Source organism: Neoarius graeffei, chromosome 11 (assembly GCF_027579695.1).
Source record: "Neoarius graeffei isolate fNeoGra1 chromosome 11, fNeoGra1.pri, whole genome shotgun sequence".
In the NCBI taxonomy this organism is placed as follows: domain Eukaryota; kingdom Metazoa; phylum Chordata; class Actinopteri; order Siluriformes; family Ariidae; genus Neoarius; species Neoarius graeffei.
Window position 1 is genome coordinate 4843810 of NC_083579.1, and position 17384 is coordinate 4861193.

General features: G+C 40.0%; 1 protein-coding gene across 3 annotated transcripts in view; it reads right to left on the bottom strand.

The window, feature by feature from the left end:
• Positions 1 to 8261: 8261 nt before the first annotated feature.
• Positions 8262 to 17384, bottom strand: part of sgms1a (sphingomyelin synthase 1a) — a 31215-nt gene continuing 22092 nt past the window's right edge. For all 3 annotated transcript variants that reach the window (XM_060933293.1, XM_060933295.1, XM_060933294.1), the window contains exons 3-6: positions 14523 to 14640; positions 13074 to 13227; positions 12802 to 12968; positions 8262 to 10612 (exon numbers count right to left, since the gene is read on the bottom strand). In XM_060933293.1, the coding sequence (XP_060789276.1) occupies positions 10424 to 10612; positions 12802 to 12968; positions 13074 to 13227; positions 14523 to 14640 (628 nt within the window). In that variant the 3' untranslated portion in view covers positions 8262 to 10423. The remainder of the gene's footprint in view (positions 10613 to 12801; positions 12969 to 13073; positions 13228 to 14522; positions 14641 to 17384) is intronic.

The window sequence follows — 17384 nt, forward strand, 5'->3', positions numbered from 1 at the left end:
AACGCCTCTCGGTCTTCTTGTTGGGCCAGCACTAGGGCCTCGAACCGTCGCTCTTGTTCCTTCCGGAGGGTGACGAGTGCCTGGTGCTGGCTTTGCTGGGCCGTGGCGAGGGCGTGGACCAGGTCTGCGAACGGGGAGGACTCCATGGGGCTGATCGGTTGGTGCTCCACTTCCCGGGTTTCAGCACCACTGTAACAGTTTCGACTAGGGGTGGAGCACGGAGGACGGCAGGACAGAGATCAGGTTTGTAAATTAAGGCTTTTATTGCCACACTTTTCAGTCTAACAATATGCTTCACTCAGATGCACACACAACCGGCATCTGGTATCGGGATCAGCCACTCTGCTCTCGCTCTCCCTCCCTAAATAGGGCGCGGTCACTGGGAAGACACACACAAACACAGGTTAATTGCTGTCAGGTGTAGTGATTCTGCCACTTACCTTCCCTGACTCCGCCCTCCTGTCACAGACCAGCGCTTGACCACACCCCCGCTGCCACACCCATTTAAAACATTTGGCACATTATGAAGCACAAAATAGGACAAAGGAGACCCCGAACTGTTGAGCAACTGAAATTGTATAACCGGCAAGAATGGGACAACATTTCTCTTTCAAAACTACAGCAATTGTTCGTCTCCATTTGGAAATATTTAGAGTGTTGTTAAAAGTAGAGGTGATACAACACAGTGGTAAACATGCCCCTGTCCCAAATTTTTTGGAATTAGGGTTGTACGTGATTTATTTATATTTTTCACTTTTTTTTTTTTCCCCTACATGTGCTTCTTACACAGTCATTTTTTTAATGATTTATTTATTCTCGTGATGTTTTTACACAGTTTATATTAATCTGATTTTATTTGCATGTTTTTTCTTTTTTTCAGGTGTGATTTTGGGGCATTATTCATTCTCTTACATATTTATGTTGAATCCCATAACTCGTGTGACATCATGTCAATATTTCCTTTTCACGTGCGGTTTCAGGTCAGAAACTTGGTGAACTGCAGCCGTGTCTTTCACATCTGACAGTGCTCCCATCTAGTGGTGTGAAAATTTAATAAAGTCTCACCAAAAGAAATGAAACTACACTAATGTACTGAAGACACATTCTTGATGTTAATGGTTCTAGAAACACAAGCAGCATAGCAGGAGGGAAGAAATTAAAGGTGCCCTTCCATCAAAAACGTTTAATACTGGCTCTTTTTGAAATACCATAGTTCACTCCGAGTTGCATATGCATGCTGCATGTGAAAATGTAATTCTACTCCTATTCCCTGTATTAGCTTATGAAAGAAAATAGTCGGAAAAACGAGCAGATCTGAAAAAGCCATACGATCTTACGTCACTTCGTAAATTAGTATTCATGGCCTCGCCCAGTTTGGCTTGCGACCGCCCATGGGAAGGAAGTTCGGATTTAAGCACGAGGAGAGATAGCAGAGCCAGTGTTGCCAGATTGCGTGGTTTTAAGTGCATTTTGGTGGATTTTAACGTATTTTGGGCTGGAAAACGTCAGCAGTATCTGGCAACACTGAGCAGAGCCCATCTTGTCAGTAGCTAATGAAGAGGACCTAACAGCAAGTTGAAAACATGTCTGAATAAGTTCGTGCCTGTGTTATTTGTGGCAGTAACACATCAACGTTGCATTTCTTGCCCAAGATAGAAGAGGCGAAGAAGAAATGGTTGGAATTTATCTTTGGAACACCACCAGTGAAGTGTAATGCATCGTTAGTACTGTGTTCTGATCATTTCAACCACAGTGACTTTTCAAACTTTGGTGCCTTCAGTAGTGGTTTTGCTTCGAGGTTGCATTTAATCCCTGGATCTGTGCCGTCAAGACGATCGACCACCAGCTCACAAGCTGTAAGTAAAACATGAACTTTTTGTTCGAAGGTTTTTGTCACAAAATAGCACGTTCATTTTCTCCACGTTAGCATGCATGACATGGTCACAAGCTCGGCAGGGATGAGAGTTTACCGCTTTTTCTGAGTAAAAAAACGACCATTTTATATTATGCCAAATCCATTTTTTTTTTAAAGTAATTTCGGGGGGTTGGGGTATGTTCCTTCACGCTGTTCAAACTTTATTAACTCCAACGATGTTTACACATTATTTGTAAGTCGCCATCTTTAGTCTCGTTTAATTTTGTTGAATGTGATGTAAAATTTGTTATCTACATTGTTATTGGTCAAAACATCGACGTCGAGACCATAATATCCAATCAAAACAGTTTTTACAAAGACACCCACGTTTTGTTTTGGTTTTTTTGTCACTCATTCATTTTATTCGTTTGTTTGTTCAGTAAAAACCCAAACATTTCATCTCATTATCTGTAGCCGCTTTATCCTGTTCTACAGGATCGCAGGCAAGCTGGAGCCTATCCCAGCTGACTACGGGTGAAAGGCGGGGTACACCCTGGACAAGTCGCCAGGTCATCACAGGGCTGACACATAGACACAGACAACCATTCACACTCACATTCACACCTACGGTCAATTTAGAGTCACCAGTTAACCTAACCTGCATGTCTTTGGACTGTGGGGGAAACCGGAGCACCCGGAGGAAACCCACGCGGACACGGGGAGAACATGCAAACTCCACACAGAAAGGCCCTCGCTGGCCACCGGGCTCGAACCCGGACCTTCTTGCTGTGAGGCGACAGCGCTAACCACTACACCACCGTGCCGCCCCCAACCCAAACATTTGTTGAATTTTTCTTATTTCCTCGTGTCGCACCTCAGTGACGTCAGCGCGCAGTATTTTTCCCTTCGCAGTTTGTTCCTTCTCTCTCGCCATAGTAAGACACCTACATCCGCTTGTTCTGACTCACTGGAGGGAGCGTCACAGTGCTGTTAGCCAATCAGAGGTAACACGTTTACGTCATGAATATTAATGAGTAAGAGCTGAAATCCTGTCGTTCTCCCGCCACCCACTCCTTCAGCAAACTAGAACAGCCTGAAACAGGAGAACCACAGCATTTTTTTCACCAAAACCGGCTCACAGGGCATTCATTCACACAATTAATGAAAAAACGATGCAAGGAGACCTTTAAATGGGGGGAGGCTTAAATAATTCTTCTGAAGCATGTTATTAAAACTATGTGATATATATAAAAAGCAACAAACTAAAGAAGAGATTTGGGGTAAAATGCAAATCCCAAGTCACACTAATGAATATTTTCTGTATTGAATATATTTACATGTTCAGTAAATCTGAAAGTTTCACCAAACTGAGCTGTTCAGGACAGTTCCACAGTGAGTCTCCCCCTAGTGGCCAAAAGTCTCACTGCATTGTTACTCATGACACAGACCCAAATTTAATCTAAAACCACGCCCTTCAATAGCATGTGACCAATCTTAGCTTGACATGTGTAACACGAAGGGAATTATTTGGATAAAAATTAAATGTTTTTAAAAACCGATACTGCCCAGAAAATTCACTCTAACACTGATTTATGAGAAATGATTTTGGATTTAAATTTTGTACTTTTTTTGCATGATGGCTTTTAAATTTATATATCAAACTTTCTTGATTTAGTTTATCATTAATTTCAATTGACTCAAGATCACTTTTAGATCATACTGACTGTACATCCACCGTCAGCACGTGGGCGGCACGATGGTGTAGTGGTTAGCACGGTCGCCTCACAGCAAGAAGGTTCTGGGTTCGAGCCCAGTGGCCGGCTAGGGCCTTTCTGTGCGGGGTTTGCATGTTCTCTGCGTGGGTTTCCTCCGGGTGCTCCGGTTTCCCCCACAGTCCAAAAGACATGCGGTTAGGTTAATATGGGACGCCCTTGGGCTGAGGTGCCCTTGGGCTGAGGTGCCCTTGAGCGAGGCACCGAATTCCCAACTGCTCCCTGGGCGCTGTTAGCATGGCTGCCCACTGCTCTGGGTATGTGTGTGCACTGCTTCAGATGGGTTAAATGCAGAGAGGAAATTTCACAAGTGGGTCATTCATTGGGGTACATTTCATGTTAACCAAAGAGAAAATATCAGTATTTTTTGATAAACTACATGTTTCCATAATATACACCCTCAATGTATTAAATTCATTATTTGGCGAGCTTAAACTCCAAATGGGTTTTTAATTTTTTTTAATGCAAATAAACTTTTGTTTCATTTTTTTTGTCAACTGTGTTACAGACAAATGTTGTCTCATATAAGACTTGTATGAAATACTACATACTTGATAACACATTTATTTTAAAGTGTTTGAGTCTATTCACCAGGGGTTTTGAGATTATCTGTCTAACTGATTTGAAAGTATGAATTTTGGGCTTCATAATGACAATTCTGTGAGATACTATGGTGAAGGATGAAACTTTTTTTCAACATAAATTCACATTATACTAAATTTAAAGTCATTCACCATCCTAATATAATACTTCCCTCTTCAGAGATATCCTCCAACTGTTTTTGTTGCAGTTTATCCAACATCTAAAGTCTTTATGGCACAAAAACCACATGTAACACAGTTGACAAAGTAACACGGTTGACAGGACACAACAAGAGTGTTTTGTTTTTTATAAAAATAATTAATTGTGAATTACTTATTTAAATGTAATCAATTTTCAAGTGAATAGACTAAAAATCATAATAGATAATTTATGGGAACATTATAGTGTTACAGTTAAGTTGATAAATTCACTTGAACAGATAAACAAACTTGAACATTTTAATCCACCATGTCTATAATCAATCATGTTCAGATGTCCATCTCTGATGTGTCTCACAGGTCTGAGATCTTGGACCATATATCCCTGTCGATCTCCATATGACATGAGGTCACAGAGGTTGGAGGAAGAATCATTCTGATGATATCTTCATGTAAATACCATAAAATGTCATCCCGCTGTGGCCAGAAGAAGCGGTTGAGTCCAATCCGGTGCATGCCTTTCACTTTCACATGTGTTTCATTCACCTCCTGAATCAATCCAGGATAAATCTCACCATCATATTTCAGACAACACCACTGGCCAATGATGTCGGAGCTTTTCCAAGCAATAACAGGTGGATTGTGACTGTTGTCCTCCTTCTCTTTTCCCTCTCACTTAAATCTTTCACTATCTTCACCTTCCCTAGCATTTTGTTTTCATGCCACTTCTGTGTTTCTGTAAATATACAGCCCTTCTCTCGGGATCAGCATCACACCGAGCCCTGTACTGGCGCTGCTTCTCAGCAGCTGATAATCTCATCTCCCTAAAAGACAAATCCCTGTATTTATCTCAATATGAACAAAAATTGTGACAATACTACTGATACTGTCAACCGTGTTATTCCCTGTCAACTGTGTTACTGTTGATGGGTAACACAGTTGACATTTCAGCCATTTTTAGCGCCTTGTGCTAACTACAGACCTGTCACCCGAAGACCTTGATCAACTCGTATTTATACACTTTATCTTCATATTTGTAAATCTAACATCTAAAACAAGTTCACATGAATATGTTGGTGTAACAGTTGACCATCAATTAATCTACTGTGTACACAATAATATTGATAAAATATTGACGAGGAGAAGTAAAGACTTACCACTCTGTCTTCAAATTTCCCTCCAAAAAGGAGATATCACATGGTGTTGGACATGTGACTTAAGAACAAACCATTGCAGATTTATGGGGGGGTTCAGTGGGTAACACGGTTGACAGCGATTTCTTGGGCACACACAAATTTGTTAATTTAATGTATATGAATGAGAAAAAATAGATTATAAAACCTTTGTCATATTTATATTATTTTTAACAAATATTTGATTTTTTTTATGCAAAAGCATGCAATTTAATATTAATCTAAAGAGCCAAACCTGAAATTTGGCAAATCGGACAGCATAAAAACAACAAATTCTAGTATAGTATATGCATTTTTTGCAAAATAAAGGATGGGATCTGTTGACTCTTTTGTATTAAATAAAAGAGAAATGTGTCCTGATGTAAAATTGATCAGGGCTTTGAGTGAATAGTTAGTAAAATTGAAATTACAGCCAATGGACATGACGTACTGCTAATTATAGAATGACCCAAGTGTGTGATGAATCAAGTTGTGCTTTCTTTCTTTTTAAACTGTGATACAAAATTCAGGTTCACTTTACATTCCGATCCACCAGGGGGCGCTCAAACATTCAATTAAGCCTGCTGTCGCTTGGCTGAATGTTGCGTTGTGAGAATTTAAGGAAGTGAAGTTGAAATGTGCCATCAAAATTTGAATGAACTTTGGACGCATTTTTTTAAAAAAATTTAAATTTCAGGCTGAATTCGGCTTTAAAGGTGCTATTTGTACAGACCTGGGGTAATTTTTAGTTTCAAAAAAGAAACTAAAATTATTAACACACTGTGAAGTAACAGCTTTGATGTAATGTCAGACATCTGTGTTTTGCATTGTAGAGACATCTAGCTATTAATATCTAGCATATTAACCAGCTCGTCCCAAGACATGATGCACCATCTGTCTTCAGGGATTGCTTTAGAAAAAGTGTCATTCATGCACCCCCACCCCATGCATCTCGCAAGCAGTGTCCTAATATTTATTATTAATAATACTGTTGGCCATCTTGGATTGGTAATTTTCAGGCTGTTTCCCCCGTATATTGGTTTTTGGCACATGTCCCAAGTTATTCCTTGGGGTCAAATTCGCCTATAACAGTTGAGTTATCATCTCCTGAATTATGTGCATACATGTCTAAGCCAGGTCCTAGACTAATATTAAAGTCTCAGACAACTAAAGCTTTGTCTCAGGAAATAACCAGGTCTGAAATTCAGAATATGGCCCCGGGGGCCTGTAAATAATAAGTAACGGAATTGACTGCATAGTCTTATTCTTTGAGCTTACATACATATTAGTATAAAGAACTTTATACGTATTACATTATAACCAGGTTTTTGTGTTACACCTAGATAATCATTATAAATGACTACGACGCCTCCTCGGCCAGTTAGACGAGGCTGGTGTATATAACGGTGTCCAGGAGGACTCGCTTCATTTAATGCTATATATTCATTTGGTTAAACACAGTACATTAAACTCCTGATCAGTAATAAGTTCATTAACCATTAGCGCTTTAGACGTGAGAGATCTAATATTTAAGAGTCCTGTCTTTGATCTAAAGGTGCTGACGGTGGCTGTACAGTCAGTATGATCTAATTTCATATTCGATTACTAGAACAAACTGAGTATTTCTATTTTTTTTGTTTAGCTCAGGGAACAGTCAGTCTTGATGTAGTGGACCCTGAGTGACGACTCTGTGCAGCGAGCAGACAGTCGGTTTAGCCTGTTTGTTTGCTCCCTGGCCTCGGCTCTGGATCGTCATAAGTTAACTAGGCCTGTTCTGAGGCTGTGAGAAATGAGAGCCAGCCTTGCCCTCAAAACTACTGATTTCAGAGCACCACCTGGACAATCAGCACGTTCCTTTCATCTTTGTATGGTTTGGTCTTTTTTTTTTTTTTTCCCCCTGCCAGTTATGGTGTAGCTCTAGACTCAGTTCTGGGTGTCGGTTTCCTTTAGGCCTCGGTCCACCATGGGTGATGCCTGTGCTCCTCTGTATGGACTGCATGGAGCTCGTTCCCCAGCTCTCCGTGTGGCGGTGCGTCTGTGCTCGCTTTGTGGATCCATGGCGTGGTGTTCTGCGTGATGGTGTCCCGGGGGCTGTGCTGGCGGTTTGGGGGACATCCTCATGCACTTTTTGGTGGAACTATGAGCGACTACGCCACTGAAATTACATCCTGACCCTCTTTTGGTGGACTTTGTCATGGTAAAGTGACCTTGGATGTGAGAGAGGCACTATACAAGTTGAACTTATTGTTCAGCGACCATAACCTGCTGTAGCTTCACTGCCACGCCACACTGGGATCGGCTCAGACCGTATTACAGCATCAGACATTGCCTTCGCTAGTTTAAATATGTAAAAGTTTTTTTACAAAATAACGTATGTAAATTCATATTTGCACAATTCAAATCCAGAGGTTAGTGGCACATATCACTCCACAGCAAACCAAATTCTACCCGTTACTTCTGAGTGAGATTTAAAAAAAAAAAAAAAAAAATTATAAAATGCAGCTAAAACAGAATGAAGAGAATTAAAATCAGGAAATGAGTTTGATCTCTAAAGGGGGAAAAAATTGTTCAAGCTAAATGGACGAAACAACAAACACCAACATGGGAACCGAGTGTAAATACTGTCTATTAATACTATGTGTTTCCTAAATTAAGGCAGTTTATTTTAATGCCCATGACTTAAATCTCAAACGTTAATTAAATAAAAAATAACCCAGCCATCACCATTAAATATTTTACTTTATTCTTTTTAAAACTTTGAAGTGTGAAATGAAGACGGTTGATTAAAACAACCACTGAAATACATTATTTAAAAGTTTTTATTCAAACTCCATCCCTCGAATCATTTACTGACACACAAACAGGTAAACTTCAATGAGGAAAATAATTACTGACGTGAATTTCTGGTTGGCATGAAAAAAAATTAAGATAAACACTCAGTACAGAATATCAATAAATTTGATTGGCAGCTCTAACAGACTGGATTTTATAAAACTTAAATTTTGTGGCAAAATTTAAAAGTTAACATTTTACAAGGGAAAAAAAAAGATCAGATGAAAGAGCCTGTCACATGTAGGTGGTTTTTAGGATATTATTGTGGAGAACATGGTGTAAAGTTTACTGTTAAGGTTCGTCACCTTTCATTTACAGTCAGAAATGACACGTGTTCGCTGCATCACTCTGAACAAACAGCCGCTGTTTGGTCTGAAACATCGTGAGGTTTTCTATTCCTGATTATCAGCACACTCCTGACCATATTCATGTCACCATAGCAACTCAAGTTTAGCCCAGATTCGCTGCGTGCTAGCAACAGAGCTATGTTTATGGATGATTGAGATGACGCACTGTTTTGGAATAAACGTTTTTGAGACGATTGTTTATAAAGTGCTTCATTTCTTCAAAACCATTCAATAAATTTCAACATTCATATTAATGAACACACAGAGCCCCGTACTGCTCTCAGCGAATCAGAATACACCATTCTGGTATTGAAATACTTGGTTAATAAATTGTAAAATTTCTCTACATATACACATTCTGGTCATGTGATTTAATTATCATGCTTATCTGCTTAAATAGGCCAATTTATAAATGTTATTAATACACCACCTCAGAGTGTCTCCTCTATCCACAGTTTCATACAAATTTGTGCAAACCCTCACTGAGTAAAGGTGAGCAATATGACACTTGTTCTAACTTTCATATTTAGTTTTACTCAGGATTTAATTTTCAGTGTTTTATATATTAAAACTAAATTACTGTTTTAGTATTTTAAAATGAAAAGATTAAAAAAAGTGGAAAACTTAAGTTGGTCAAGTTTGAATGCTGAAGATCATTGCAATAAAACACTTGGAAAACTTCACTGTGATGCATGTGAACATTAAAATCCTATAAATCATAACGTATCGCCATCCATATTTTTTATATGGTGACCTGTAAGCACAGAACATTTCAACGAATCACTTAAACGTTAAAAAAAGTGATGCTTTTTGTCCATTTATAGTTACATTAAACAAGCTAGTTCCTGTTCTAGCATCTAAATGGCTGCATTATTCAGAACATCAAAAGTAACTTGACATTAATATAAGAGCTACATGCCACGTCCAATCAGCAACGATTGTGTATCGTTCAGTAAGGACCGCCCCTTTCCGTTCCGAGTTAACACAGTTGTGGGTTTTTTGTGTTGCACTTCCAGGTCTTTGTACTCCTCTCTAATGCACCATATATGAAATTATTAGCACAGAACAACAATTATTTTTTAAAAAAAAGTTTCTGAAAGATCTAAAATCTCTTTGGATATTCAGGTGAAACACATTTGACCTTTAACCTACATTCAAATGAATTTGGTCACAAGAAGACAAACATTCAGAGCTCGAGCTGAATTTACGGACACGCTAACAGCCGCGTAAAACCGTGGGGTGTAGAATTGCTGAGGAGGAAGGCACTGGGGGGGGGCGGGGGGGGGAAACAACAACTCCTCTCCCGTTTAGACACTCCAGCATTTGGGAAAAAATACAAATCTAAAAATCTTCCAATACTTTTTTTTTTAGTTTGGGAAAATAAATCTGCCAAAGTCTTTAGAAAAAGTTTCCTAAACAATTAATGATTACAATATACTTATAAAAAATATTAAAAAATCTTCAGATACTATTTGGTGATTAATTTACTCTTAATGGTTTTATACGTATGATGTATTTAGATCAGAAACCTCAGCAGCGTTGTGTATATTTATTAAAATCGATTTCTTGGCGCTACGTTTTCTTTTCAGGGATGTTTAATGTTTTTAAAAATGTGAAAGAAGGAAAATCATGTCACAGTGTTGAGCCCAGGCTGCAGGGGCTGATGGGAAACGAGTCCGTGCCGCTTCCTGTCTCATCGCCACCGTCAGAGCGAGTCCGTGCAGCTGTACTTCACCCGGCCCCCGTGAATCAGTCGGCATGACAGTGGGAGCCACGGCAACAGCATCTGGTAGTGGCGAGGGACGACGCCTTGAACATTTCGCTCGAAGTAGTTGAAGAGACGAAACCACCAGACGCGAGAGAACGCGTTAATCTGCGAATCCTGTTTCAGACACTGAGGAGAGACAGAACACACATTATTTGGTTTTCTTTTTTGTAATAACACACAAGTGCGTACTTATGGTTATTATAGTACTCAAAGTGGCTGTAGTGTTGCTATGGTAATGCATATGATTTCTAGGCTCTTGTTTGATGGTTGCTATGGTGTTCCAGGTAGTTGCTAGATGCTCACAAGACAGTTGCTACTGATGTTATCTTCAGCAGTTGTGAGAGTTTTGCTGTGATCACTGTGGTATTGTACGGGGGGGGGGGGGCTATGGTGTTCCAGGTTATTGCTGTGGTGTTGTATGTGGTTGCCAGGCTATTGCAAGCTTGCTGCAGTGTTTGTTTTTTTTTAAAGTTGCTTGACTGTTCCTCGATGGTAAATGAAGAGATCAGGGATGAGAATTTTCCACCGATTGGCAGATTTCCGACTTTTTCAGACCAAAATGATCGTTTTTGAGATCGATGTAAATCTGTTGAGAAATTTTTTTTTTTTTTTTTGGGGGGGGGGGGGGGGGGGGATGATTAACGGTCTGTGGTCACCTTATAACGCAGACATCCCAAGTCTCCTGCATATTGATAGAAGCGAGCAAGAGAATGTGTGCGTGCGCAAGGGAGACTGTGTGCAGTGTTGCCAGATACTGCTGACGTTTTCCAGCCCAAAATATGTTCAAAACCCGCCAAAATGCACTTAAAACCACCCAATCTGGCAACACTGCCTGTGTGCCTGTTCATGTAGCGCATGCCAGACAAAGAGCATCTTGATTGGGTTACTCAGCAAAATAAGCCAATCAGCTTTCAGTGTGGGCGGGCTTTTATCTCTTTTCTCGAGGACCGGAGTTTTCAGTTTAGTTGAGTTAGTGCAGCCTACAGGATCGGCATGGCAGAGAGAGAGCGCGCGCCCCAAAAAATATCAATTACACGTCATATACAAGTGTGTATCTTTTATAAATGGGGTTAGCTTATCTAATGTAGCATGTTGGGGAGAATCATAGTATCATATCTATATTTCTGATGAAATTTTAAGTATGATAGCGTGTATAACTCTCCTACTTATTGCTCATTTCATAGGGAGACGGAATTGCTGGCATGTGCCGCGCGGGAGCGTCTGCCCAAATTTTTTAGGCTGAGATGAACTTAGTTTTTGATTTAAAAAAAAATTCTAATATGTAATGCCCATTGTACATGCCTGTTCTTTAATTCAAAATCACCATCTCTATCTTCAGATTGGCCGTATGGTATCTGTATTACATTACATTACACAACATCCTGTCCAGATAAAACCGTTAGTACACACAACAGTTGAAAGGGAAGTGATGAGTGATGTTGAATGTTGCCTGCGTAATACGCAAGACCTCCTGCTACCATGATAACATCAGAAGAAAGCTTAAGAGAATTATATATGACAGAACTTTTTTCTGGTTTGCACTTCAGTTTAAAGGATTAGAGTATTCAAAGACATGAATAGCTAAAAGGCAGAAATATAATACTGTAGAGCTTGTTTATATTAAAAGGTGCATTGATTTTTTGAAATCAAATGTGAATTGATTAAAAACAAGTCTCTTGTACCATATTAATCATTTTCACCTGGGAGTCCACCAAGAAGGGGAATTTATTTCCAAATAAATTGCACATTTTTGCTGATAAAATTAATGGTTTTGGGGTTAAAAAAAAAAAAAAAAAGCCAAAAATCATTAGCCCCATAGGCCCCGCCCCGTTTTTTTCAGACTTTTAAAATATTTTTCATTCTCATCCCTGATTTATGGGTCTACTGTTCCAAAACCTAAAAGGTTGCACTGAACATGCTGAAAAAGTCAAACAAGGTGGGATATGATAGTTAAGAACACTTATGATACAAAAGTTTCAGTTGATGGCATGTTGAATTGGGATATCAACTTCGAGAAAAATACATTTCATTGCTAAAATTAATGGGTTTTGGGTGTTTAAATCGCCAAAATCCATCAGCTTCGCCCCCTGGACCCCACTGGGGACCTCTGGGCCGCCCCCCCGCTACTTTTCAGGTTTTTTTTCTCAACATGCACTCTCATCCCTGAGAGATGTAAGTAAGAGAAAAGTGGAGAATTACATTAACAGGATTGCACAAAGTTCCACGTTCATGTGTGTCAATCAGCACTAGTCCCGCCCTCCCTTTCTGGCTCTCTGCTTGTCCAGGTGAGTCACTGTGACTCAGGCCACACCCACCTGCTGATTGGCCAGACTGTGGTACCACCAGAAGAGGCGTGTGGTGATGAAGTAGGCCACTACCACGTCCACCGTGTAGTGATCGTGAGCCAACAGGATGCAGAAAATCCCACTGACACTCAGACTGAGACACACCCAGTGATAGAGCCAGAACCTCCGCGGAGAGTCTATACACACACGCGCGTTAGAACACTAAAGTAAAATAAAGTGGATGTAAAAAAATTACCACCAGATGGCACACTTGGTGGGTGTGGGGGTGTGTACACACTTACACTCTTTAATAAACAGGTACGTTAGCGTTAGCATGACTGTGTGTCCACTGTACAGATAATCACCACAGAGGGAGTGAGAGCCCGTGATGGACAGACCGCCACCCGAGATCATTTTCATAATGCGTCTCACCTGAGCCTCCCAGTCACCGAACAACTGGAACACAAACACACACACATGAATGTAGACCCACATAGTGATGCATTTCACTTCCTGGTTAACAAAATGGCACGAATCCTGAGAGAGAAACAGAGAGCAGGTTTGGATTTCTCTCTCTCCCACACACACACACACACACGTCGGATTAAAGGTATGTCTGTGTGGGGGGTTTTTTTGTTTGTTTTTTTTAAAGGGAGCAGAAAGATAAATCATGAAAAAATGATCAAAAAAAAAAATTTAAAAGAAATAAAAGTAACTCCATTCCTCTAGGTGAAATTTGAGTTGACTCATGTACAAGACCGGTTTTTCTTCTCTTTTTTTTGGTGACGTAGGAAATGACAACTCCTGCAGTGTAATTTAATAAAGTGAAAACCCCTTTCACGTTCTGAGCTGTTGGTTTGAGTCGAGCACCTGAGGAGACGTTCACTCATCTGTGTGAACAACTCGGCGAGAAGATCCGCCTGAATTCTTGTAAAATTCACAGCAAAGTAGTGCGTTTTGTGAAATCGTCCTCTAACTTTTATTATTATTATTATTATTCAAAGTTTCAGTCATAAGAAACTGTCAAAACCATACAACCTGTCCAGCAGAGAGTAAAACAGGAATGAGTCGTTTGAATTTCAACTCATTAGTGAGTCAAATGATATAAATGACTCCGTGAAGGGAGCCAGAATTCTCTTCACTGTCACAGAACAGCTACAGACTTTTTACACAGTTTAGACATGACAGGTTTATAAATTTACAATGACCATTTTTACACATTCACATTCCTTTACACGCACAAGAGAGAAGTTTCATAGATCGTTTTTTCCCCATAAACTTTTAAACAATAAACCTTTGAACTTGGACTAAATTAAATCAAAATTCACAGTTCTGTAAATAGTGCATGACTTTTTTCCAAAAGGTACGACATCTTTTTAATGAAACCTATTAACCTTTACTTTAAAAAAAAAAAAAAACCACCACATTTGCAAAGAGTGAAGCTGCTCATGATCTCAAAAACCGAAATAAAAAGCCAGCAGAACCCACTTCCTTTCAGAAACCCAAACCATCTCCACTTTCAGCACAGCATGCAGGATAATCTCTTTCTCTCTCACACACACCCTTCCTCTATCAGTTCCTCATTCTATTTATAAATTCCGTCTTCAACTTTAAAGCAAGAGTTTGGCCAAAAATCTTAACGTCCATTTATGCCAAATGTAGTCAGTTGTCCGAGTTGTGTGTTTATATTTCATCTGTGCTGTATGTCGAGCATGTATAGCATATTTGACAATAAAGCTGACTTGACTTACCTTGGGTGCGCACTGAAAGTGCATGCCTGGTACAGGTAAGGTGGTGATGTACATGGTCACACAGCGGTACAGGTACAGCGTTCCAACGATAAAGAAGAAACGGCGCCCAACAATGGACCTGAACACACACATTTATTTATATTATACATGTGTGTGTGTATGAAAAGAAGGATGCAAATTAGATTTTACTGAGTCGGAAACTTCTTTTTGCCAAAGACCACAGTAACATTCATGCGGATGAACAAGACTGACCTCATTAACCTCGCAAACTTCATTATACACTACTGAGGTTCATGTGAAATGTTGAAACCCTGTGTTTAAACTACAAACTGCATTTTATTTACTTCACCAGGAAGCTCTAACTTTAATTACATTTTTTTTAAAAAAAGGTGAGCTTTGTGGTTTATGGACTTTTTGTGGGTGTGGCTAAATGTGAATGTGCTTGGTAATGAATTTATGATTGACGAGAATCAAACACCAGTTTAAGTAAATCAGCAAAATGTTTGTAAATCTAGAATTTATTTAGTTTGACAAAAACATTGAAACTAATTTTACTGTAAGATTAAACTATGCCCAATTTCCTAAAGATACACAACAGAAGAGACGCCACACGCTGACCTGTGCTTTAACAGTTTGTGTTACTACGGTATGACATCACTAGGCCTGTCACGATAAATAATAATGATCATGTAAATGCACCCTTTCAAAGAACAGTAAACTAAGTCAACTTATTCAATTCAACAGTGGAACGTAAAAAATGTATAAAGAAGCTAGACAGGGACACTCTAACGAGTGCAAACCCCGCCTTTTCCCTATTAAAATACATTGGGCGAAAATTTCGAAGTTCTGCCATGACCTTAACCTTTGACCTCCAAAATTTAATGGTTTCCTTCCTGGGTGATTGGCAACACATGTACAAAATTTGGTCCAAATCGATCCATTGGTTCTTGAGATATCTTGCAGACACACAGACAGACAGATACACACACACACAGACTGACGCAGGTGAAAATAATAACCCCTCCGACTACTGTCGGCGGGGTTAATAAAACAAACAAAACCACTCAACAAAAACAAAATACAACCTATGGCTCTTAAAAATTGCACTTAAGTAAATATTAACTTGGCACAGGGTAATAAAAAGACAGACGTTCTTTTCTTCACAGGCAACATTCTGCCAATCCAGTTTCTCATAGTACCCAGATAAACAAAAAGTGCAAAGTAACAACAATTAGAACGAGATAACGTAGGCAAGGGCGGAGATTTGGTATTAACACTGGTGGGGACAAAAACCCAATGCCAACTTCAGGTCAACATTAGAGGGTCACAATATTTTGCTCCGTTGTGTTCCACCAAAAGAGTCTCCATCATCTCTCCAAAGGCCAGACTTTTAACATTTGAAGTTCAGAACTGTAGTAATTCATTAATAATAATAAGCAATTCATTTGATTAATTGCAAATCTTGCATGTGATGATTAACGCACTGACTGTCGGGAGGGTGTATGTTCCTTTCCCTCATAAATGAAAGTAAAACCCATCCGGAGCCTTAAACACTGCGTTCCATGAGGCTGGCAGGGGGAGTCGGCTCTCTTCTGTGGGATCTGGAACTAGTGCTAGAATGCTAGTTTAAGCTGATGTGTGATTGATCTAACGGTGAAACAGCACGAGAACTTTGACACGTTGAAAGGTTACAATTTTACTTGGCAACAGAATGTATCTGAATTCTGATTGGTGGTTGTTGTTATATTATTGTCCTTTTGTCTTCTTGAGCGGGGAGGGGGGAGTGACGGTTCTACAGAGGAGGTTTTAGCCGACTGCTTTCAAACGAACCGCCTCGAAAACCAATCAGCTCAGCGGATGTGTGACTTGGCATGTGATGTTTTCAAAAGAGAGGCGGGAGTAACCAAATATTTCTGATCAAGAAGGCGGAGGCTGTTTTGCTTATTACATGAAAATGTTTGATTTGATTAAAAGGTGTCTGGGCCTCGAACAATGTCCACATCACCATCGGGTTGTTGTTGTTTACGTGTGTCATGTTACCCGAACTCGGTCAGGACTCTGCAGGTCTTAACTGAAGCGCTTCAGATTCAGGGTTAGCGGGCTGCTAAAGTTTGCAGGCACTTCGCAAGCAAGACTCGGTGCAATATTAGCACAATCTGATAGGATTTACCGTATTTTCTGGACTATAGAGCACACCTGTATATAAGCCGCATCCGCTCTATTTTTTTAAAAAAATTTAAAAAAAAAGAGATATACAAGCCGCACCGGGCTATAAGCCGCAGATATCTATGTTGAAAAATTAGATATTTACTGCATGTACAGAACGATTTTGTACTGTAAATGTACATGTATGTACCTGAAGAGATTCTTTCCGAACAGTGCCTTTTAACACGGCAGCAACTTTGCTGATTAAAACGGAACAGAACCAAGAGAAAATAACCGGTATTTATTTACCTTCATTTCTCCTGTGTTTGAAACCACAAGTCACTTTAATCATCTCATCTCATTATCTCTAGCCGCTTTATCCTTCTACAGGGTCGCAGGCAAGCTGGAGCCTATCCCAGCTGTCTACGGGCGAAAGGCGGGGTACACCCTGGACAAGTCGCCAGGTCATCACAGGGCTGACACATAGACACAGACAACCATTCACACTCACATTCACACCTACGCTCAATTTAGAGTCACCAGTTAACCTAACCTGCATGTCTTTGGACTGTGGGGGAAACCGGAGCACCCGGAGGAAACCCACGCGGACACGGGGAGAACATGCAAACTCCGCACAGAAAGGCCCTCGCCGGCCCCAGGGCTCGAACCCGGACCTTCTTGCTGTGAGGCGACAGCGCTAACCACTACACCACCGTG